General features: G+C 42.1%; 3 protein-coding genes across 5 annotated transcripts; 2 read left to right on the forward strand and 1 right to left on the reverse strand.

The window, feature by feature from the left end:
- The first annotated feature begins 527 nt into the window (after positions 1 to 527).
- On the forward strand, positions 528 to 12108 carry LOC139911316 (oxysterol-binding protein 1-like). Of its 3 annotated transcripts, none has more exons than XM_071898830.2 (16): positions 528 to 850; positions 1644 to 1815; positions 2144 to 2352; positions 2546 to 2714; positions 2944 to 3055; positions 3337 to 3520; positions 4753 to 4870; positions 5264 to 5321; positions 5462 to 5626; positions 6125 to 6370; positions 7002 to 7122; positions 7440 to 7543; positions 7752 to 7847; positions 8089 to 8276; positions 9263 to 9498; positions 9859 to 12108. In XM_071898830.2, the coding sequence occupies exons 2-16, from the start codon at positions 1679 to 1681 to the stop codon at positions 9999 to 10001; spliced, it is 2286 nt and encodes a 761-aa protein (XP_071754931.1). In that variant the 5' UTR covers positions 528 to 850; positions 1644 to 1678; the 3' UTR covers positions 10002 to 12108. The 3 variants fall into 3 exon arrangements, with proteins under 3 accessions (XP_071754931.1, XP_078147919.1, XP_078147920.1); XM_078291793.1 differs by having other exon boundaries at positions 3337 to 3514; XM_078291794.1 differs by lacking the exon at positions 9859 to 12108 and adding an exon at positions 9630 to 9767.
- Positions 12109 to 13046: 938 nt separating this feature from the next.
- On the forward strand, positions 13047 to 17160 carry LOC139911327 (N-acyl-aromatic-L-amino acid amidohydrolase (carboxylate-forming) B-like). The gene is made up of 7 exons (XM_071898842.2): positions 13047 to 13184; positions 14094 to 14333; positions 14494 to 14689; positions 14880 to 14973; positions 15111 to 15218; positions 15485 to 15597; positions 16816 to 17160. The coding sequence occupies exons 2-7, from the start codon at positions 14098 to 14100 to the stop codon at positions 17059 to 17061; spliced, it is 993 nt and encodes a 330-aa protein (XP_071754943.1). The 5' UTR covers positions 13047 to 13184; positions 14094 to 14097; the 3' UTR covers positions 17062 to 17160.
- A 41-nt stretch (positions 17161 to 17201) lies between these two features.
- LOC139911324 (claudin domain-containing protein 1-like) lies at positions 17202 to 21384 on the reverse strand. The gene is made up of 4 exons (XM_071898841.2): positions 20779 to 21384; positions 20010 to 20117; positions 19613 to 19750; positions 17202 to 18997 (listed from the first exon to the last, which is right to left on the reverse strand). Exons 1-4 carry the CDS (start codon positions 21068 to 21070, stop codon positions 18777 to 18779), a joined length of 759 nt encoding a protein of 252 aa, XP_071754942.1. The 5' UTR covers positions 21071 to 21384; the 3' UTR covers positions 17202 to 18776.
- Positions 21385 to 23527: the final 2143 nt, after the last annotated feature.

Raw genomic sequence — 23527 nt, forward strand, 5'->3', positions numbered from 1 at the left:
GTTTGAAACAATCCAATCTTTATCGTTAGCTTACAACGTCGCCAAGTACTAGCCACTAACTTTAGCAAATGCGTATTGAATATAAAATAATACTAATTTCCGATCATTTAATTTTATCTTAAGAGGATATTGATCCTTTAATAATAGCCTCAGGGCTCGGTAGACTGAGTAGCCTATATCCACTGGCGAGAGGATGTGTCAAGCCAGCCACAATAAAAAAGGGGCTTCCGGTAATAATATTAAAAATAAAACCCTCACTGACGAACAAAGTACAAAGAGCAAAATAGAAAATACCAAAGTTAAAATAAAATATGTATTTACAGCGAAATATCTAGTAATATAAATAACTTCTAATGTCCCTTTCACAACACAATATAACGATGTTGTTGATTGTACACCTCAATCCGCACTTATTATGTTTTCAAACGTGACAAACAGTAGGCTTTTACTTTGAAGAGAAAATCGCTCAACCTCCGGCTTTGTCCTGGTAGGGGAAACCATAGCTGTCAGTTTCTAGACGACACGGAATAGTGTGGCACCGGGTGTAACCAACGAGCTAACGTTAGGCTAGTTAGATGTAGCTAGCTTTTAGATTTTGTCGTCGTACGCAGCTGTAGACTGTACATTATACACACGATTATTTATCGTTGGCGATTAAAGTCACTGTAGTGATTGCATTACAGTCACACTACTGTTGTCGTCGACGTCGTCGATTTGGTTGTTTTGTAGCTGACCCGTGTTGGCCAGTTCGCTAGCTAGCCCCCTCAGCTAGCTAGCTTATGGGTGTCAAAGTTAGCCGTGACTTCACTGGGTGTCTGGTTGCCTGATCTCACATTACGGACACGTCAAGGTAAACATAGCTATCAGCGAGTTTGAAAGCTAGCTAGCAAGCTAATGTTTGTTCACCGTCACCCATCTTTCGTGCTAGCACCACAGAAATAAACATGAAAACGTTTACTAGTAAACTGTGAGGAACCCTGCCAATTGCGTTTGGTAACTTCAGCTAATGTTAATGGAAAGGTCATTGTCATTTTTCCTTTCGATAAGCTAATTCGACAACTAGCTAAACATTACTCCCACCTAGCTTAACTAGCGCTAACGTTGGCTAGCTTCTAGTGTCAAACCCATCAGTTTCTTGTGAGCTGGAAGAATTTAACTAACCTTACGCTCATGAGTTTTTTTAGCTGGTCTTCTTAAATGTATTGATTTGGTAAATGTTAAGTTTCATCAACAATAAAATCAGGAATCATATATATTTTGTAGTTTTTGTATGACTGACTAATTCACTTATTAGCCAGCTAATATCGTTAAATTAACGCTAATCATAAGTTTATATAAATTTACCCACAATTACACCACAATTACACTAAGCTATTTTAACCACATCCTACCAACATAAGTCATTCACTCCTTTATGTGCATCTAATTAAAGCTTGAACACTGGGGTTTTGTCTCCTAAAATGTTCCAGTAGTTATGTAATCTGATTCCTTAGTTACCCTTTGACTTGCCACATCACACTGTAAGATCAATTGCTATCACTGGCAATAAATCCTGTGAACATCTGATAAATTGAGATTGTGCAGTATGAAACATAAGCCTTCCCATTTAAATTCTAACATGTCTAACCTATATCTTACCAAAGGCTGATCAAATCTGCATCGTGATTTGGGGGCTGTGATGTCGGAGCCCAAGACCCCCACTCCAACCCCAGCCGGCGACACATACAAAGGATGGGTGTTCAAATGGACAAATTATATCAAGGGATATCAACGGAGATGGTTTGTCCTGAGTAACGGATTACTGTCGTACTACAGGTACGATTTCCTACAAAACACAAATAGAATTCAGCAAGCAAATGGCCTCGATCATGTCACCCTTTATCTGCTGTAGCTACTGTTTTATTACACTCACTCAGCCTAGATTCTGATTAACCTTAATTAACATAACTTGCAAAGTTAGTGCATTTAATATAATGTGCTATATATTGAGATAAATAGCCCTACCTCATCTGAGTTCAAATTTTTTTTACCAGTTGAATTTCCAAGTCTGATCAAAGCATAGTAATGAATACAAACCCCGTATTCTTTAGGATTGCGGTGGCATGTGGAAGTATTTAAAGCTTTTTGTGTCTCTGATTATCAGGACCCAGGCAGAGATGGGCCACACGTGTAGGGGCACGATCAACTTGGCCACAGCAACTATTGCTGTGGACGACGCTTGCAACTTTGTGATCTCTAATGGTGGGGCACAGACGTATCACCTGAAAGCCAGTTGTGAGGTGGAGCGTCAGCGCTGGATCACTGCTCTGGAGTTGGCCAAAGCCAAGGCTGCCCGCATGCAGGCCGAGTCAGGTAAAGCGCATGGGTGGAGACAAGACAGCTTTCAAAGAGAAGGCAGAGAGAAAAATAAACTAGTTAGTGTTCCTATTCTGTGAACAGATTCCTTTTGTACATTGAGAGATGCTTTTTAGAATGACAGAAGTGCTTTTGTCGACACTTTCTAACCTCAGCCTTTGCACTTTGCTGTCTCTTTGGTTCTTTATAGATGACTCTGGGGATGACTTCTCTCCATCCTCTGCCTCGGTGCCGCCTGGACAAGGTGGCGGGACACAAAACTCGGAAGTCCAGTCCACACTCAGGACGCTGGGCAGCAAAGTGGAGGATCTCAGCACGTGCAATGACCTCATCTCGAAACATGGCTCTGCCCTCCAGAGGTCAGCCTCTAAGTTTCTATTGCTCTCTTTTCGCTTTACCCACTGCAGGTCAAGCAGATTTACCCTGATGTAATGAGTTTGTTTCTCTTCGCTTTTTGATTATAAATGGAGAGAGCCCAAAACACATCTGACCTAAACATGTATACACAAACACACGTTTTCACACAGCTAACCACACACACAGATTTGTGTGTGTAGTTTTCTGAGATACTTTACCAATGTATTCCAGGTCTTTGTCAGAACTGGACAGCTTGCGTCTCACTGGAGAGGCCGGGGATAAGATTCGGCAGGTGACGGAGAGGGCCACACTGTTCCGCATCACCTCCAATGCCATGATCAATGTGAGTGTCATCTCCTACCTCCTACAGTATAGGTATATCTGCCTCTTTGTAGATGTAAAATGTATCCATAAGACCTGGGCCCAGTGACCAGTAGAAATGCATTCAATTATTTCCCCTTGATTGATCGTGTCTGAGACAAAGGAACCAAAATGCAAACCCTGTCTGTCCCGTACTCCAGGCAGACCAAAGCAATTGCTCAAAGTAATCTGATTTTGGTTTTCAATGAACAGTTGTCCCAGGGTCTGGTTACAGTTGCATCTGTGTGCTGTTTTGCCCCTCAGGCGTGCCGAGACTTCCTTGCACTGGCCCAGGCCCACAGTAAACGATGGCAGAAAGCCCTGCAGGCAGAGCGAGATCAGCGGGTGAGGCTGGAGGAGACCCTGGAGCAACTGGCCAAGCAGCACAACCACCTGGAGAGAGCTTTCAGAGGGGCCTCACAGGCGAACACTCCCGCAGACAGTAAGGGTAAGATCCTGTCGGCACCGTACCTGGGCCTGCAGGTGAAAGAGGGAGAGAACTCTGCATCCTAAGTTGAATTCACATCGGTGCTCTTTGAAATTCCAAGCCATCAGGGTTCTCAAATTACTTGAATCATGGACAGAAGGGTTCCCATAGTCATGGAAAAGGGTGTGTTTTTCAGGTCTTAAAAAGTTCTAGGAAATGATACATATCCAAAAGCTGTTTTTCAACTGGTCATACAGTACTGTGCAAAAGTCTTAGGCACACGAAGATGCTTTCAAAAATAATGAAATGAAAAGTTTCTAAATATATAAAAAAAATACTATAAAGAGCAGTCTACTGACACACTAATGCAGAAAGCAAATAAATAAACATATCAGACAAAATTGATATAAAACATCTAGGGTGCCTAAGACTTTTGTACAGTACTGTATATTTAATGTCATGCCTGGCTGTTGGCTGATGTAGTTGCCTTTTGAAGAAAAAATAACCTAATTAACAAATTTGCTGATTACACAAGTCCCAAGTGAGAACTTGTAGCTAACCCTAACAGAGGTATTCAACAAAAAACCCGCATTTGAACATAGACACTGACAAATAGTCTTGGAAATAAAACTGTCACACTGTCATAGTTCTGAAATTTGATTGGCAAATGTGTAGAAGGTTAGAATCTTCAGTGAGTTCTCAAAATGAAGGGTAAATCAATTTAACATAAGTACATCTAATGTAAATGAAGCTTCACATTGGTTCAGGCAGGACATGCAAGTCATGCGCGCCACATCAGCTGATAGTCAGCTGATCCAAACAAACTGCAATCATGTTTGGCACTTCAAACAAGGCGGTCCATTTAAGCTGTCAGCTCCTCATTTGTCCCTGCGGTTCCTACTTGCCACACTGACTGGTTGTGCTGCTTTCTCCCTCCACCAACCCAGCCTCCTGCTGTTCTAGTTCCTTATTAAACAAATACAGTTGGGATGGTATGTTTCTGTAGGCTTGTCTCTTGAAATTATGTATATTCCATATTTCAATGCTATGTGTCTGCTGGGTTTAGTGCTGTATACCCTGAGGGGGTTTATTTGCGCTCCCCGCTGAATCTTTAGCATGCTGCTTGGATTCACACAGGGAGCAAGAGAGCAGAGTCTGTACCGCCTAATACAACTGTACAACCATTCATGCGGCAATGGTTTTAACTTCATGACGAGCGTGTTCCTGGCTGAACCGAGTGTTTTTCTTTTAAGGTTCTGCCGGGCCGGGAAAGGGCGAGGCAAGCGATGAGGACGACGACAACGAGTTTTTCGATGCCATGGAGGAGGCGCCTGAGTTTATCACTGTGCCTGCAGACCCCCAGTTCCATAAGTCAGTGGACTCTTATTTACCCCACTGTTACATGTGATTACTACAGATAAAATAACATGAGCGTATAGAAGCTTCCAAAGGGGGAATTTCACCCAGCCTTCATCAGTGTTCTTCCTTATCGAAGGTTTATTTGTTTAACTCATTTCCTTGTATGACCTGCAGAGTCATGATTACATCACGTCTATTAATGTAGTATGGTTTGATTCCATTACACTTGCAAGTTTGTTTTTAATTCCCAAATTGTTTATTATGTTTTTTGTACAAGTTTAGCAGCCGCCTTCATGCTCCATTTCCATGTATGTTATGCTGTTTGTTGAGATGACTGTGACCCTTCCGCTCTTATCACTGAATCTCTTTGTTCTCCGTTTGTTTTGTGAATCTCTTTGTCAACAGAAGATCAAGCAGTAATATCAGTGGCTTCAACAGTGAAATGTGTCCTGATGATCAGTCGGTACGTCTCAAACCGGCCTCTGCTGTACTAAGACTGAAGAGTGTCGTGCCATTGTAGAGATGACTGTTGAGCATTATCATTTGCAGTAGCTTTTATGCCTTATCTTATTGACATAATCATCTTCTGTCGGTCGTTCTTAGCTTAACGAGGAGCTGCTCGCAATCAACCAGGAGTCCCCGTCTCAGGAGGTGGTGCCGGTGAAGAAGAGGCGGAGCCGTATCCCAGACAAACCCAACTATTCCCTCAACCTGTGGAGCATCATGAAGAACTGCATCGGCAAAGAGCTGTCCAAGATCCCCATGCCTGTCAGTATTTCCACATAGGTTACTCATCATCCACTGATCAAATAAGCCTTTGTTAGTGAGTTAATGGATAATAATCAGGCTTGTTTGAGTCTTTGACGTAACGTGATCAATGTGTACAATCCTGACACCATGTTTGAGCACTCTTTAGTACCTTGGAACCAGGGATGTTAGTTTCAAACCCAAATTGATGGCCTGTCTTATAACCCATATAGGTAGTGTAATAGATATGTCATTTGGTGAGTGTATACATCTATTGTATTCTATTCTAGTGAGTGCATACATTCATTCGTTCTATTCATAAGGCCTAAAAACCTTTTTATTTGGGAATGCTTTTTCGCGTTAACTTTTGTTTAGTGATTATTTTATGATCATTATTATTATTATGTTTTTAACTCTGTAGCCCTTTTTAGATTCACTGTGTGAATGAAAAGAGCAGTACAAATAAAATGCATTATTATTATTAATGTACGTTCAAATTGTTCTCTTTCCTCTCTGTAGGTGAACTTCAATGAGCCCATTTCCATGCTGCAGCGGTTGTCTGAGGACCTCGAGTACCATGAACTGCTGGATAAGGCGGCCAAGTGCCAGAGTTCCCTGGAGCAGCTGTGCTACGTGGCGGCCTTCTCCGTCTCCTCCTACTCTACCACCGTTCACCGCACGGGCAAACCCTTCAACCCTCTGCTGGGGGAGACCTACGAGTTGGATCGCCGGAGAGAGAGCGGCTACCGCTCCCTGTGCGAGCAGGTGAGGGAGAGATTACAGCAAGGAAGTTAAAGGGAACAAGGGATGGATGTCGGGAAGGAGACCTTAAGAGAGAGGTGGAGAAAAAATATCGAGGAGAGTAGTTTATTGATTGAAGGGTAGAGAGGAATCTGGGTTGTGAGAACAGTACAGGTGAAGGAAGAAAGCTGTGATTTTTAAATTGGGAGTTGGTAAGACAGGAATAGATGTACAAGGTGGGAAAAAAAGAAGGTCTGGGTTGAATGTTTAGAGGAGAGAAAGGAATGTGGAGGAGGAATGGAGGCTTAAGGCAGCTGTCTGTTAGAAAAGTAGAAGGGGAGAGATGTTTCTTTCCCTGAGGAGCAAGAAAATGAAATGATAATCCAATAAATTGTGCTTTCAGGCAGCAAATCCAGTGATCGGGCAGCTGTGGACAAAACTGTAATCAGAGCATGAGCTTTTATATAGTGGTTCTATTCAGACAAATGAGATTGGACTAGTGGGATAAACCAATGAATCCAATTGTAGATGAATGTGTGTAGTATAATGGGATTTGTGATTTTTTTTTTTTTTTGTATATTGAGTTATAACCCATCCATGTGTATGATTTTTAAAATGAAGCACACACCAAACGCATTCTCTACATTTTCTCCAGGTGAGTCACCACCCCCCAGCAGCTGCGCATCATGTGATCTCCGATCGAGGCTGGACCCTGAGGCAGGAGATCACCGTTGCCAGCAAGTTCAGGGGCAAATACCTTTCCATTATGCCTTTAGGTGAGAGATCTACTGGTTCTGAACATTTTAGGCATGTCCTCAGGTAACATACAGGCGTGGTGCGACTGTGCCCTACATGGGTGGGGCATTAAACATTTCAGTCATTCCCAGAAGGAAAACACAACAAGTGCATTAACAGTAGTTCCACGTCATTTGTTGAGAGATGAGTCGCGTAATGAACGTTACAGTCATGCCTTTGGGTCAGGGAAGCTTATGCATGTCAATCACGGACCGTCGCGCATACCACCCAAATGATTTATGTGTTGTCAGTCATGGTTTCTGTTTTTCACCTCGTCTGCCCTGGCTCTTCCTTACAGGCACAATTCATGCTATCTTTGAAAAGGGCAACAATCATTACACATGGAAGAAAGTTACCACCACCGTGCACAACATCATCGTAGGCAAACTATGGATCGATCAGGTGAGACTGACCTGTACAAGAATTTCACAGTAATAGCATGGCTTTGAATAAACAGACATACCCTCAGAGTAACTAGTACTCATTTAATTGTTATTGTAATTTAATTTTAAAATTATTTTTTCTTCAGTGGAAAATGAAATTGCCTCGAGAGTGTCAGTGATTTACTTGTTTTTTTCCCCACATCTTTCTCTTTCTGTCTCCCTTCCAGTCTGGAGAAATAGACGTGGTGAACCACACAACAGGAGACCGCTGCCATCTGAAGTTTGCCCCCTACAGCTACTTCTCCAGAGACGTGGCCAGGAAGGTGGGGCAATGGCAGAGAATGATTTGACTGATTCAGACTTGACTGCAAAATGGCTCCTCTCTCCTTTGTTCTACTTTCCCTCCCTGTTAGTCATAGCCAAGTTCCGCTTTTTGGTGAAACCGTCTGACATGTCTTCTACACTGTGCAGTGACCTCCCTGTTGCTCTTTCACAGGTCATGATGATTTACCTTCTTTTCTTTATCTCTTCCACCCCTTTACCCGCTCTCTCACCTCTCCTCAGGTGACAGGTGTGGTGATGGACAAGGACGGCAAGGCCCACTATGTGCTGTCGGGCACATGGGATGAGAAGATGGAGTTCTCCAGGGTGATGCAGAGCAGCCGAGGGGGAGAGAATGGCACCGAGGGCAAGCAGAAGACAGTCTACCAAACCCTCAAAGCCCGAGAGGTCTGGAGGAGGAACCCTCTACCGTGAGTACTGCTTGCATGGCTGTGTGTGTGTGTTAACTTCATGCATGTACACAGGGTCCAAAATTAACACCCACGAAGGTAGAATTTAGTTAAAATGACAGTAAAATTTGGATAAATGAGAAAGGGCCATCCGTCACACTGGCTGGTAACTTTTTGAGATAACATTTGAATGCTTCAGTTATATACAGTTTTTAGTCTTTGCATGTATTCCAACCTTGTACCTGCTGGCCATCGTACATTCTTTCTGACTGTGAGCCAATCAGATCACAGTGAAACAGCAACGTTCTATCAAACAGACTCCTGATTGGTTGCCTGTTACACTTCTAGTGGCACATGCTATATTCTCTGTCTCTAGCAAGTATATTAAATTTGTGTTCCTCTCCAGAAATAGTGTAACATTTTTCTTTACCATCCCAAATGTCAGCGCCTGGAATGCTCTGATCATCTGAAACATGATCCCATCAGTAATGGCAGAATTTCATGTAAATATGAGATCTATGATCCAGCCTACTGGTGATAGACCCACTCTGATACACAAATCAAATTTTTTGAAGCAGAAAATGGTCATCTTTCAAACACCAATGTCATCTGCTACTTGTGGAGGTCCTGGGAAAATTGGTGAAAATTAGCCAAAAGAGCCATTCTATTGCAAATCAAATGCTTAATTAAGTTAGACTTCCCCCCTGAGGATAAATAAAGTTTTTTGAATTTCATTAATTTGTACATGAAATATAGTGTCTTATATCGCTGTACAAGAACTTGGTATTTTGCACTGATGCAAACCCTAGAGCAATTTTACTCTTTGGTCTTATCAACTGATGATCTATATGGGTATATGTTGTTATGTTTTATTGTGCCTTTATGTTCTTGTTTTTGTTTTATGTGTTTCTATGTGTTGTAAACCTTGTTTGCGAACCTAGTTTCCCATACGGGGCAATGAAGTTTAACTTGAGGCGTTTACATTCTCTGTCTCTGGTTGTCCATAGCGACGGGGCAGAGGCCATGTATTTCTTCACCGACTTAGCGCTCACCCTAAACGAGTCAGAGGAGGGCGTGGCGCCCACCGACAGCCGGCGCCGGCCTGACCAGCGGCTGATGGAGGATGGTCGCTGGGACGAGGCCAATGCTGAGAAGCAGAGGCTGGAGGAGAAGCAGCGCAGCGTCCGCCGCGAGAGGGAGAGGGAGGCCGCCAGCCAGCGCACCTCAAGCCAGTCAGAAGAAGGTAAGAGTGAATCATTTCATCTTTGCTGTGCTAATGCCTTTCTCCTGTTTTCCTCTCTTCCTTGAATGGGAAAAATCTTAGAACTAAGGTGAAAAAACGATTTCCATGACCCCCCTTTTCTCTTCCAAAAGCTGTCGATGAGGACTCTTTTACTGACCCCTCTCTGAAAAGCAAGTATTCTTCTCTTTGTCCTTTTTCTCTTTCTCCTCATCACCCTTTAATTTCTGTTCTTCTAATTGCTGATTCTATTGCAAACAACACATAACCTCCTAGACGGTCTTTTTTTCTTCTTCTTCTTCTTTTTTTTTTATTTATTTTTTTTATAAAGATTGATTTTCTTATTTGTTTTTCTTCCACCAGGCGCTCCCCATGACAACTACAAGGCACTTTGGTTCGAGCGCTGTGAGGACCGCATCACAGGTGAGCAAGTTCATATCTATAAGGGAGGCTATTGGGAAGCCAAGGAGCGTGGCATCTGGGAGCCCTGCCCAGACATATTCTGACCTCGGCATTGACTGGAAAGTGCCCCGAACAGACTGGTCCATTGGAGCCGACCGGTGGACAGCTACTGAAAAAGGCCCGCTTGCCCCCCTGCGACGGCTGGTTCCCTCCAATGGCTCTCTGTTCTAAGAGATCTCGAGGACGGACACTGCAGTCTGATCCAATGGGAGAACAGGGTTTTTCCCTCCGGCCTCATCCCATTTTACTCCCCAGCTCCTTGCCCAGAGTCTTAGCATCTACCCCCGTTGCGGTCACGCGCGTGCAAGGACTGGAACGAAAACTAGATGGTCGAGGCTTTGTTTTTGCGAGAGCTGATTGAAGCCAATAGTGTTCTGCTTTGACTCGTCTTAAACCTTTTGAGATGTGAAAGGAGTGAGGATAAGGGGAAGGAAATGGAATGGGTAGCGCGTCCTAATATAGGTTGTCCCTTTTGTCCCCCTCTTGATCTCTTTGTGGTCACTGTAATGGATCAAGAGCAGGAGAGGTTTGATCGACACATCTCCACCGCCGTGTGCCGATAGCGCTCCGTGAGATAATGTAGTGTTCCTATCTTCATCCACGGCCTTGTGAGCTTAGGTAATAAAACAACTCTAAAAAAGGGGTAAAACCTGGTTAATAAATATATATATACATATATATATATATATAGTTGAAATAATTAATGTCATTAAAATGTTGATTGGTGGCCTTCAAGAAGTTGGAGAGGGTTTCTTCTTTATCTCTCACTGATTTAGTGTCTTAATGTAATGAAGTGAAGTTCTAGTGTGCTTGTGTGTATGATTGCATATCTGCTCTTCCATCACTTTGCAATTCTGCCATTGTGCAGTATAGTGTGTTTAAAAAAAAAAAAAAATCAACAGATTATCCAAAATACTGTTTGCCCCTCTTCACGGTCACTTTTTTTTTTTTAAGTTTCAAGATATTTTTTTTCCCCCTTACCAGAGCCTTGTAGTCCACATAGTCTATGCTGATGGAAATTATGATGGTGCAATTTATACTTTTTAATTTTGGACTGTCCTTGGCTGATGTGGCTAGAAGGCCTACACACCCTGGCTTTTTACCTTAGAAACAAGCAACCTGCTCTCACCTGTCTTTACATCACGCCTGAGTGGATATGATGCTTAAATTTATAGATGGTTTCTTGTACAAACATAAAAAGCTAGAAGAAAGAGTGGGAAAAAGACTACAAATCGACACAATGGCAAAAAGGTTGTTCCACTGCTGAGAAAATCTCAATCAAATTATGGGCTAGTACAGTTTTATCCAGTAACAATTAGTAAAATTACCCATTACGACAGTAAAGGAATAATATTTAGCCATTTTGTGTCTGAAGCGAATGGTAACTAAGTTACATGGCAGTAAAATTTGTTTTAAAAAGTGTGGGGTTAAATACTTGGTGTGATTTTGTGTTGTAAAGAGAAATGATGTGAATAACACAAGCAAGTGAGCGTAGAAAACAAGGAGAAATTAATGCAGTGGTGAAAATAACTAAAATGTCACACACCCCACCCAGCGTACACATTTAGTCCTCTGACAAGTTCATACATATGCAAGTATGTTTTGACACCAAAAATATGGGATGTACTGTGTGCGTGAGTTTCATAATTTTGTTTGTAAGTGTACTTAAAAATGAAGAATAAAGAAACAAAGAATTTAAAACCATTGCAAATAACTATGATTTTATAAATGTATAGAAAATCGTATTATAGTATTGATAACTGTAATGTAGTTTTTTTTCTTGTATTATGGTTCCTCTCATATTATTGGAAGAGGAATGTCTTCATTTTCACAAAAAGGGAGTTTCCAAACTTATTGTATGAGAGCGGACACATGACACTGTTCAGTATTTTGTCTTAACAAAAGAAAAAAATCTGTTATAAACAAATGCTGTTATGTCAAAACAAATTGCTTTTCATACTCTGTCCTTTTTAATTTTATTTGTTCCATTTCAAACATTTTTCTTTGTTATTAATTGGATAACACAATTGAAGGTTGTTTGCCAAATCAATTCTGTAGGCATTTCTGTCCTCTTGTTCAGTACAAGCTGTGCAACATTGATGGGGATGGCATATGTTGACAATGAAATAATAAAAAGCAAACAAAAATGTGTTTTCTGATTGCTTTTTCTTTTTTATCTTATAGTTTTCTACATTTGTACAGTCAAAGACATAAAATTAGATAATATTAAAGCGGATAAATTTACATGCTCAAGGCCCCCTGTCATTCTCAATCACAAAATTTAACAATAAAGGCTTCTTTATTGGTTCTATTTTCAGCTCTCCTTGGGCAGTTTATGTCCTCGTATTGAAACTGTGAAACGGCAGCGAAACAGTGATGATTTGTTCAGAATTTCTTTGAGCAGTTAAAGTGCAGTATTCATAAATACTAGCTGGGTGGCTACAACTATTTCATGTTGGGAAGCTTAAATCCACGATCTCACTAAAAGAGCAGCATGTTCTCTTGCATTTTTCCCTGTGACAAGAGCTCTTTCTTCCTCTGTATGCACTACAGGCCCCTCTCCTGGCTGTGTCATGCCAGCATATTTATTTTTAGCCAATTTTCTGAAAGGCGCACTGGAACCTACCATCCTATACATGGGGCAGAGAGAAACGGGGACCATGGTAGGGGAGTTAGGCAAACGGGGAGGGGCTTATGGATTGGCTGACCTGACAGCTGTCGGGACCAAAGGAAGCAACCGATGCACCACATCACACTCAGGACACACCCTGCCTGCCTACGCTACAGTATAGTACAGTACAGTGGACAGGAGGGTTGGAGAGACAGTGAGAGTTTGCATAACAGCATACGGGCCGCTACAGCCTGTACATTACTATTGAGAGAGAGAGAGGGAGGGATGAGAATGCTGAATCAGTGAAACTGCATGAAAGCCTGGGAGAGGGTGGAAGAGGGTAAACGGCAGGAAGAGAGGGAAGGGAAAGATAACAGCCGGGGTGGAGTGGGTAAGGTGTACGATGTCTTACCAAAATGACTTGTCATTCGTTTAATCTCTCTGAATGTGGAGCTTAAATTTGACTTTTTACCTAAAGCTTAAATATTACCTCCTCAGTTAAAAACCCAAGTCGATCAGTGAGACTTTATCAAAATACTGCTTTAGAATAAATTGCTAGAGTTCAAGTTTGAAGACGGAGCTTCCCCTGCACTTTTCAGCAAACCAGAAAAGTGAGGTAAGGTTTTTAAACCAATATGTCTGCTTTGTGTTGCAGTGGTGCCGATGTTGTTTACATAGTGCAGTGACATCAAGCTGGAGTCACTGATTCCCACTGGAGAACAAGTGAGGGGAAAAAAAAAATACATATGTAGATTGACACTGACGCATATGAACAGGAATCACCAGACTGGGTTAATAGATACAATGTTGCAGGTATGGAGAAAATGCAGCCTATTCAGTACAGTAGCTGTCCAGCCTATTTAGTCATTTCTTGACACGCATATGTTGAATGAAATTTGACTGCATGTTGATTCTCGGTCGATAGATTTGACAGTGGACAAGGTGCATAGAGATTGCAGCCTCCTGATTACACTTGTCATACTGACATGCCTTTGACTGATAGTATCTGCTCAAGAATGTTTAGAGGATGTTCAGAAAACAAGAATGCACATTGTACTATGATAACTAAGGCCTGGCAATCCAAAGGTCTGAAAACCTTGAACGTTTGTGGATTTGAGAATAATAAAATGAAGCCTTAAAAGTTTTTGAAAATGAATAGATGGCCTTAAGAGTACTTGGTTTGTAATGAAAATATAGCACTCAAATTCATCAGTAAGCGTCAGATCTCTGGACTTATGTCCTAGGATCAACATGGACGGATATATACTTTGATATAGTTTTAAAATGAATGATTGGTTTCTTGACCTGACAAGATGATAATTCTATGAATTCTAATTTTGACCAATGTCATGTCTTACTCCAGGACAATTTTGAGTCCTTGAAGTTCACCAAACAAGGCCTTTAAAGTAATTGAAAAGTTCTTGAATTTGATGTCGAAGTGGGAACCTTGTGTGAAAAGTATATAGACCGGTTGCAGTTGCAAATTTAGGCACGTGTTCCTACTGTATCTCTCACCTGCCCCCAGTCAGATGGAGGTGGTGTGTTTGCCAAGGTTGTCCCGTGTTGCTGTGTGCGGCGGTACCCATGGAAACGAGCTGTCCGGGGTGTACTTGGTACGAGAGCTGCTGAAGACGGAGAAGAAGGCCGAGGAGGAAGACGAGCTTGTCTCGGTACTGCTGGTGCTGTCGAACCCGCGGGCCGTCCAGCAGTGTCGCAGATACACCGAGACTGACCTGAACCGCTGCTTCACCCACGCCACCCTCAAGTAAGAAAGAATTTGAGAACTTAGTACGTCTTCATGTCTCGTCGTGGTGACGATGGCAATGACTCTGATGGTGATGGTAGGGGAGTCGTGGCAGTTCCAGTGATGGTATCTTCATGAGGATAATGATCAGATGTCATCAAATGTTCTCCTTGTCTCCCAGCGGCCCAGTATCAGACCGAACCCCGTATGAGATCATCAGGTCTCGAGAACTGAACTCTCTGCTGGGTCCCAAAGGTGGCCCCCAGGCGGTGGACCTTGTATGCGACCTCCACAACACCACCGCCAACATGGGCCTCTGCCTCATCGCTTACTCTGACTGCGACTGGATCTGCCTGCACATATTCAGATACTTGCAGGCAAGCACAAACGATTCCTACATACAGCAGTAAAATCTAGCCAGTTTGAGAATTGAGTGCCGAATGTCTTATCTGGGTACGTGCAACATTTTTGGAATGGATTACACTTGAACTCACATGGAACAAAGGATTGGGTTTTGAGATTAGTCATGTCAGCAATCTAATCATAAGACTGACATGTTGTTTTCAGAGGCAGATTCCAGATATACCAGTGAGGTACATCCACTTTGATCTCCCCCCTAAAGAAGCATATTCCCTTGAGTCAGTAGGAAAACATGGCTTTGGTAAGTTCTGAAATGGCTTTTTGTGTTTTTTTTGTTTTTTTTACAACTTTTCAATGTTATGTCTCAGTGGGCTTATTAGAAGCATGTGAATACAACACCATCTGTGATATTCTTCATGTAAAATGCATTTTCTGCAGCAATAGAGATTGGCCCTCAGCCCCACGGCGTGGTGAGGTCAAACATCTACACAGCGATGAAAGCTGGTGTGCAGCACATGCTGGACTGGGTCCGTTCCTTCAACTCAGGTACCAGGATCACAGCTGCTGTTCCCTCCACTTCAGCTCAGTAAATGGGCAACCATTAAAATTCATTATCTCAAGAACTTAATATAAAATCAAACTATTTTTAAACAATCTATAATAGAACAGGAATACAATTGAATGATAATGGATGACCCTTGAAGTATCTTTGCTTCTCTCCAAAGCGTCGCCTTGCAGAGTTTGTGTATCTTTTGAGCCCTGGTTTGTGTTGCTTTAAGCTTTCTTAAGTCTGTTCTGCTTTTACCTTTGAGGTACTATCTTTGAAGGAGGATCCGTGGAGGTGTACACCATGATTAAAAATGTTGACTACCCAAGAGACAGTGAGACTCACAACATCACAGCAGCCATTCATCCTCAACTCCAGGTACTGTATGAAATGTTTTGTTTTTTATCAGCTGTAATGATGGATATTTCCAAGACGTTACCATTTCTCAGATTGAAAAGTTATTGTGCTAATATCATGTTTGAAGTATACAGGGGGTAGATAAATAATGGAAACACCAAACAATATATAAATACCTAATATGGATTAGGGCAGCTTCAATCCTCCGTGGAATGCTCTCATACAAGTCCTGAGCTGTGTGTAGTGGGATATTGGACCGTTCTTCAATAAGGAAAGCCTCTAGCTCTAGCTCTAGAAGGTTGAAATGTACTTGGCGCTCTGCGCTCCAAAACCTCCCATAAAAAACTTCATCCTGGTGTCCATGAAACCACTCTTGAATTCGCTCAGCAGTGTGTTTGGCGGCATTATCATCTGGGAATATGGGAACATCATAAGAGAACAGTATTTGCACCCTAGGGTCCAGCTGGTCCTGTACAATGGCCTCATATTCTTTGGTCATCATACAACCATGCAAAGCAATGATCAGACCTAATGTCTCCCACAACATGACTGCGCATTCCATTATAGATCCACCAAGAAGTTTAACATTTGGCAACAGACATTGTGAGTTGAAGGCATCCTTTGGCTTTCTCCAAACGTAAGCAAGTTTGGATGTTGGATGTGGGATGAAGGGTGAAAAATGATTGATCAAACCATATTATGTTTTTCTATTGCTTAGAGGTCTGGGTTTGTGCTCCTTGCACCAGAGTTTGAGTCTTTGTGTTTTGCCCTTGGATAAATACCAGCTTTGTGAACTTCACAACATACAGTATTTGTTCAAACTGTACATTGATTTTGTTAAGACGTTGATTGTATTCTGTGGTAATTTGAGGTTGTAGTTTCGTGGTGTTTAAGTCGTGTTAAGTGTCTGTTTATCCCCGTCAGTGAGCTGCGACTTTTCCTGTTTGCAGTTTGTCTGTTTGGCATCTGTTGTCATGATCTTCCACTGTTCCCCTTGCCACATTAAATAACATCGCAGTTTTTGTGACCACTGCACCTACAACTATTTGGGAACTCTGTTAGTTTCCTCATGTTACTTTGAAACCTCACATATAAAAGTGGTGATTGTTACACCTCTTTCAAATCTGACAGATACTGCTAATTGGCATTCGACCTAAAATTTAGGCTATTTTGTCCACCCGTGTGCATCATTTTTCAGCACGTTTAGGTAAAACAATCTTGGGCTGCCTTTCCTCACAGGACCGAGACTTCTGCCTCCTCCGCCCCAACGACCCCCTGTTCCAGACTTTCTCAGGAGATACGCTGAGGTATAAAGGGAATGAACCTCTGTATCCTTTCTTCATCAATGAATGTGCTTATTACGAGAAGGGCATCGCTCTCTCCCTGGCGAGGAGGAGGTGCGTGAAGATTCCTCCGATCCGGGTGCAGACGGAGCTAGAGCATCGAGAGAACGAATGGGGATTCGTGTCAGAAGAGGAGGAGTGAAGCCGGACTTTTAAAGACATTCGTAACACCGACGCTATCACAGGAACTTCTGGATTCCTGACATGGACAACAGATTTGCTAACCAGATGGGCAATACAGACTGATGTGACTATAAAATAAATTACAAAAAAAAACTTTTATTGAAATGATGACAGCAGTTGCTTGGAACACGCACATACGTATTTGCGCACACACACACACACACACTTGTACACAATTTTTTAAGCGTACAATTACCTGTTCCAGACAAGCTCACTAGCGGAGAATGTATAACGCATTCACTGTGGATTCACAAAAGCACAGTCATACAGTAACATTTGCCATATATTTACGCTACACTAGAGTCAGGGATAGAACCACTTCTTGTATTTAAAGGCAGGATATGTGGATAAGTACAATCTGTTTGAAAACTACACTTTTTAATTAGAGGCTTGTTGTCAGAAGTGCATCCTTTCATTGACACTCTTACCTACAACCAAGTTTTATGTGTGAGTGGTGTTTTTATATTTATGGAGACATGAAGACATCATCTGTTTTCACATACAATGGTTTTCAGTTTGATAATTGTTTTTTTTCTCCTCTATTCATTTGATTGTTCAGACATTTACATTGTCATAAAAAATAGAAATTCATTACCAACTGCAACATTCAGGATATGTTCAAAAATAATTTAAGTGCAAAGGAGGACAGTAGCTTATCTGAATATGGCCTTTAAAATACATTCATAATGCTTAATAGGATAAAACTTTCCCTTAAATCCTGACAGTCGTTGAATTAATTCTTTTGTTTTGAGCTTCTCTCCAGAATGGCGATAACAAATAGGAATAAACCAATTGAAAAGCAAGGGGAAAAGATAGGTATATGGCAAATAAATAAACCAATAAATATACACAACTGATCACAAAAGGATATGAAAACCAATTTACATTAGCATAAGAGGTCAAGGAAACAAAAAATTGAAATGGTGAAGAGCCACTACTATGATGGCTCAGCGTCTTCTTGAATATTTCTACAAAAGCCTACAAAATCAGTCAAAACATTTAAAATAATATTCTTGAAAATAGCAAATAAAACACTGCATTGGATCAACAAATTATAAACGTAACCACAGCCTGACTTTTTATGATTGTCAGAAATAAATACGTCACTTGTAGTAAAAAAAAAAAAAAAGGGAGAAGCTGTAAACCCTTTGTAATAATACAGCAACATATATACAGCAATAGCTATCGGTTCATTTTTCACTGTGCGCTTAATTGATTGATTGATTTCACCCTGTCATTCCCAACTATATTTTGAAGCAGTTAAACTAAAAGACAGCTACAGTGATTGTAACAGCAAACCTCTGTATAGACAAAGCTCTTATGGATGCTAACTAGGTAGCAACTCTCTGTAAATGTGTGCAGCCATATGCAAAAGTCATTAAGTAACCAATCATATACTGTGGCATATATATCTTTCTGGGTCACTAGCTGACCTTTTCAAAGCCAATCCCTAGCCTCCACAGAGATAGAAATAAAATCTTTTAATGCAGCAGATAGGGTCATTACTATAGTGTACATGCACTTTAATCCACCAGAGGGCAAACTGAGCAGATTAACCCTCATCTCTATCCTCTGAGATCAATTAGAAATGTGTCTTGTTGGTAGAGCTGGGTGCGATTTGAAACAGGACAGAGATCGAGAGCTGACGGACACTAGACTGATCTGCGGTCGGGTCTAGGCCACCCGGTAGGCGGTCATGCGGTAGTAGTTCTGGCTGTGGCTGCGTGCCGCCCACACCAGCAGCGCGGCAGCCATCATGTGGAGCGGGGAGGAGATGAGAGCCAGGTAGAGGGACCAGCCCAGAGAGCCGTCCACCTTGTCAGGCAGCACCGACACCCGGTGGAGCAGGTCCGTCCCCGCCAGGTAGCAGCACACTGTGGCCAGGGTGCAGAGTCCTGCGAGGCACAGGACAGACTGCTTCATCTTCACTAGGATTTGTTAGTGCACATGTTTTTAGCTGGATGTTTTGGTAGCAAACTATGTGCTTGACATTTTATATTCATACATTTGTTCTTACACTACCAGTCAAAAGTCAAAAGTTGTTTCTTTATTTTTACCATTTTCCACATTTTAGAATAATAGTAAAGACATCAGAACCATGAAATAACACAAAACTCTCTTATATTTTAGATTCTTTAAAGTAGCTGCCCTTTGCCTTGATGGAAAGGCAAAGGCTTTGGAAAGAAATTCATACATAGGCATCAACTTCACTATTTATATTTGTCTAAGAAACTAATTTCAAGCATTTAAGCATAAGCCTTTAGATCAAAATGTGTGTCCAAACTTTTCAGTGGTAGTGTACATCAAATGCATACATATACATCCTAATATGTTGCAGTTATTACTGCAAGTAATTACTCTATGCATACTGGGTGAGTTTTCAGAAGTGAAGTGCATGTTGTTTACACAAGTTGTTAACCCCTAATTGTTTTATTTACTGCTTTGGTGGCTCATAAGGTGGCATCTGCCCGCCGACAATAAGCAAGTCTGTCCAGTTTAACAGGTCTTACCAGCCAGCAGGTGCAGCACTCCGATGCCCAGGGTGGGGGTGAGGCTCCGGCAGAGGCAGGCACAGAACCCGATCAGGCCCGCCAGCACCACCAGACCCAGCGACACCAGTGGCAGCAGAAACTGGCACCTCCACAGGTCTATGCATTCATGCACACACAAGCACAGGAAGCAAGTGTGAGTCACTGGGCATCACACACTCTTCACTGGCTCATCCTCTTGTGTGTGACAGAGGGAGGTGCCCAGGGGCTCCACAATTGGGGGCAATGTATTATGCAACATCACATATTGATCATAATTAATGCACTGCATAATGAAGAGGTTGCACTGGCTGCTTTCCTACAGCATTATGCAATGGATATAATTTAGAATAGATGATAAACTTGTCATTTAACTTACAGGTGCGCAGCATGTCTTCTCCGCTGTTGTGGTTCCCTGGTTCTTTGTACTTGGGAGTGAACTGCTGAGGCAGACTGAAGCTCCGGCACTCCATCACCATCTTGGCATCTGAAACAGAGGTGAATTACTGATAAAAACAAGCAACAGGCTACCATGAACATCAGGTGTCCCCTACTCCAAACAGCACATTTCACATATACTTTAGAATATGTTTCGAGATATGTTACAACATTTACAAAATATATTTTGAGTGGCTAAAATTGATTTTGGATATACTTGCAGAATCATGTTGTTGACAGTGCGTAGGAAGAAAATGTATTTTCCAGTGTCCAAAATATATTTGAAATAAATGTGTTCTATATGTATGAACACTACAGCAGCTGATTTCACTGATCAGTCCCTCTTCTCTGGTTGATGATGTGTTAATCAGTGAAATCAGCTGATGTAGTCTTTGGGTGGAATGAAAACCTGCAGACTCTCAGCATGGGTCCTGAATGCTCCTCTGATGTGCATTTCTTAGATATGGCTTCCAAATATATTTCTGGCAATTTTCTCTTGATCTCTCTGCTCTCTGTTGTAATAATAAAACATATATCATATTTGGACTCAATTAGGCTAAGGTATGAAGGTAAGCTATTACGTGCTTTATCAGAGGGACACCACAAATTGACGCCCATATTGTGAAGACTGTGTGGAATGTTTTTGTTGTGGTGGTGTTTTTTTAATGGGGTAGGTGTGGTGCTGTCAGTTTTGCGAAGAGTAAACATACCTGACTCCTTGTACCAGTGGGTGTTGGCGGGAACCAGGACACACCGCCACCACAGGCCCATAGTCCCGTTGAGGCGGAACAGGGTGTCGCTGTATGTTTTCTCATCAAACTCCCCGTCCATGAACTCCTCGTGCAGGGAGCGCAGCTCGGACACGTTGGCCTCTCCGCGCACGGTGGGGCTGCTGTACTGGTACCAGTGCTGCGTCCCGACGGCCACCGACAGATACACCGTGGCCAGTATGCTGAGGACGCAGCCGATGACCAAAGCCGTGGCGTAGCGGTTGTCAACCATTGTTCACCGACTCAGAGACACGTAAAAAGGGATTAAGTTGACGCCAGCGGCCGAGTAGCTGCGCATCAATCTGGTCGCGGCGGCAATTCGCGATGGCTCTTGTACCCCCGGTATCATCCAAGTCACTCGGGCATCCTCAAGTCTGCGAGGATATTGTGCAATAGCCAACGACTTGCTTTTCAATGATTGATACTGACCGCCTTGCTCATCTCCAGCACTGCTCTCATATTCAGTGTCAGCAGCCCCGCAGCCCGGCTCGGGCACGCCATCTGTTCCCTTGTCCCACTTCCCCGGTCAGTCTGTCGCTGCTACAGATGGTGGGTGGTCCGGCTGCTGCGACAGTTATTACAGTCTATGTAACTACACTGGTCCGGAGCAGAGAGAGAAACCGGATGACACTAACTAGGCCCTGTGTAGTGTTAGCAGCACCAACGTGCAAAGCTGTATTAGTCTATTTTGGATGGCAGCGGTACCGGGGACGCTCGCGAGGATAATTTATGAGTTGTAAACACGCTAATCCATGCGTTTTCCTCTTCCGGCTGCATGGACGCAGGAACCCTGGGTATTATAGTTCCTATAGTATTTCCCTTCAGCACAACTGAGAACTGGCTTCTCTCAACCAATCATCAGTGACTTGTTTCAATCACTAGTAGTGTTTTTTTTTTTTTTTTTATCATTAGTGCTTTTTTTATTATTTCATCCACGTTTTATGGCAATAAAGTCTCTTGTTAGCGATACACAAGGCATATTTTTGGGAGCAGGTTAGATGGGCAAGGCTTCCAGGAACAGATGATAAAGTCAGACAGTCAAAAAAATATTTTGTTTCCTTCTTGGCAAGGTGTAAAGTAACATTGCTGAGGCTCCTTGGGCCCTGTTCAAAAAACATCTGAGTTTTCCAAAAAGTTGTCCTGTGTATCACTACCTTTTTACTTATTTGAACCTTCTTATAGGGAATTTTGGTGCTTTTTATGGTAATTCAGGCCCATATGAATGAAGATGACAGTAGACAATCAAATTATTGGATAATCTGTTGTACCAAACAACATGTACAAATCACTAACTGTGGCCGCTGCGATAGATTACCTTTGACTGGTGTTGAGTCCTGAGGCCTCATGCGTGTCAATAGTATTGGATCAATACTGCAAACAACATGGTCCGAGGAATGATTTTGCTGTATGTGCCATTATTATTTTCCCCCACCTCTCTTTATTGTCCCCTGCTGTGAAACCTAAGGGAGGACTATGAATCGGTCTGCTTCAGTTCATTCATCTTAGACACGATGAATGGATTTTGATGAAACTCGGGAGAATGATGCATCTCACCACTTTGTTGTGGCGGTTTCAAAATGACACTGATGCTGAGACAAAAAAGTCTGTGAAATCCGAAGTGCGTTTTCAAAATCGGTTAGGATTTCAAGCGTCTTCTCGTGTGTCTCCAGCCTAAGTGACTGTAGGATTTTGTTAAGTCATTGTTGAACTGCTCATGTTGAATTGGCTGTGGTACTGAGCTGAACCTGAGGTGGAAACCCCCACTGGTCTGCAGATGGACCAGGGCATTACTATCAGTTGAGATAGTGGCCCATAGTGAAGGATGCATTATATACCTTTCTCTCTCTAGAGGAATCACTGTTGTGGTGTGTTAAGATGGTAAACAATGGGTTGTATAATGTTGTTTGATAATACAATTTTGCTGTTTAATTTGCATGATTTTATGATTTCAGATTTCATGATAAACAAAAAGAGGTTTATCTTTATTAAATTTAGTTGATGTACTTCTGATTTACTAGCAAAGTGTTTTGGATTTTGTATATTTTGTGGATTGTTCGCACATTTGGTTGACTATCAGATGAAGTAAGCAATACAATAGCAATGTTGTTTTTGTTTTGTTTCTTTAATAGATAGGTATACAGTCACTGTTCAAATATAGCTTTGTCTGGATAGATTTGCAAGAGTGTAAAATAAGGCTGTAACATAATTCTGCTCCAAACCCTCTGTCATCTTAATAAAAAGGTGTTTCTGAAACATTAGAGGTGTTGTCTGTCATGACAGTCATATAGACAACACTTACAATTATTACATTTCTTGCCAGGATGCTCTTAGCTGACCAGCATGTGACTAGCATTAAGCTAATTTTCACTTGTTTGATTTTACTTTAATCTGTTTGAGTTCCAAAAGCAGGTGATTTTTATCCTTTAATGATCTTGTCACAGTCATTCATACTTTTATTTTCTTCTCTTTTGAATCCTGCAACCTTCTTTTCCTGCCTCAATCAGACGTCCCTCCATGTCATTGCCTGTGCAAAACTCAGTCCGTCCATCTCATCTCCATGTCACAACTCTGAGAGCCTCGTCTGTCATCATGTCTGCTATACATAGACCTTGCTCTGCATTCTGCGGGCCTATCATCACTCTTTTGTCTTTCTAGCTCTTCACAGTAACTTGACCTGACACACTGGGCC

The sequence above is a fragment of the Centroberyx gerrardi genome, chromosome 23, assembly GCF_048128805.1.
Source record: "Centroberyx gerrardi isolate f3 chromosome 23, fCenGer3.hap1.cur.20231027, whole genome shotgun sequence".
In the NCBI taxonomy this organism is placed as follows: domain Eukaryota; kingdom Metazoa; phylum Chordata; class Actinopteri; order Beryciformes; family Berycidae; genus Centroberyx; species Centroberyx gerrardi.

What these genes read in the sequence shown, in the direction of transcription:
- LOC139911316 (XM_071898830.2), top strand. Translation starts at nt 1,679, where the DNA reads ATGTCGGAGCCCAAGACCCCCACTCCAACCCCAGCCGGCGACACATAC. An exon ending in CATGGCTCTGCCCTCCAGAG is followed by an intron (nt 2,715 to 2,943) that starts GTCAGCCTCTAA and finishes AATGTATTCCAG; the next exon opens with GTCTTTGTCAGAACTGGACA. An exon ending in CACTCCCGCAGACAGTAAGG is followed by an intron (nt 3,521 to 4,752) that starts GTAAGATCCTGT and finishes TTTTCTTTTAAG; the next exon opens with GTTCTGCCGGGCCGGGAAAG.
- LOC139911327 (XM_071898842.2), top strand. Translation starts at nt 14,098, where the DNA reads ATGGAGGTGGTGTGTTTGCCAAGGTTGTCCCGTGTTGCTGTGTGCGGC. An exon ending in TTCACCCACGCCACCCTCAA is followed by an intron (nt 14,334 to 14,493) that starts GTAAGAAAGAAT and finishes CTTGTCTCCCAG; the next exon opens with CGGCCCAGTATCAGACCGAA. An exon ending in ACATATTCAGATACTTGCAG is followed by an intron (nt 14,690 to 14,879) that starts GCAAGCACAAAC and finishes TGTTGTTTTCAG; the next exon opens with AGGCAGATTCCAGATATACC.
- LOC139911324 (XM_071898841.2), bottom strand. Translation starts at nt 21,070, where the DNA reads ATGGTTGACAACCGCTACGCCACGGCTTTGGTCATCGGCTGCGTCCTC. An exon ending in CCACTGGTACAAGGAGTCAG is followed by an intron (nt 20,118 to 20,778) that starts GTATGTTTACTC and finishes CCTCTGTTTCAG; the next exon opens with ATGCCAAGATGGTGATGGAG. An exon ending in AGAAGACATGCTGCGCACCT is followed by an intron (nt 19,751 to 20,009) that starts GTAAGTTAAATG and finishes ATGAATGCATAG; the next exon opens with ACCTGTGGAGGTGCCAGTTT.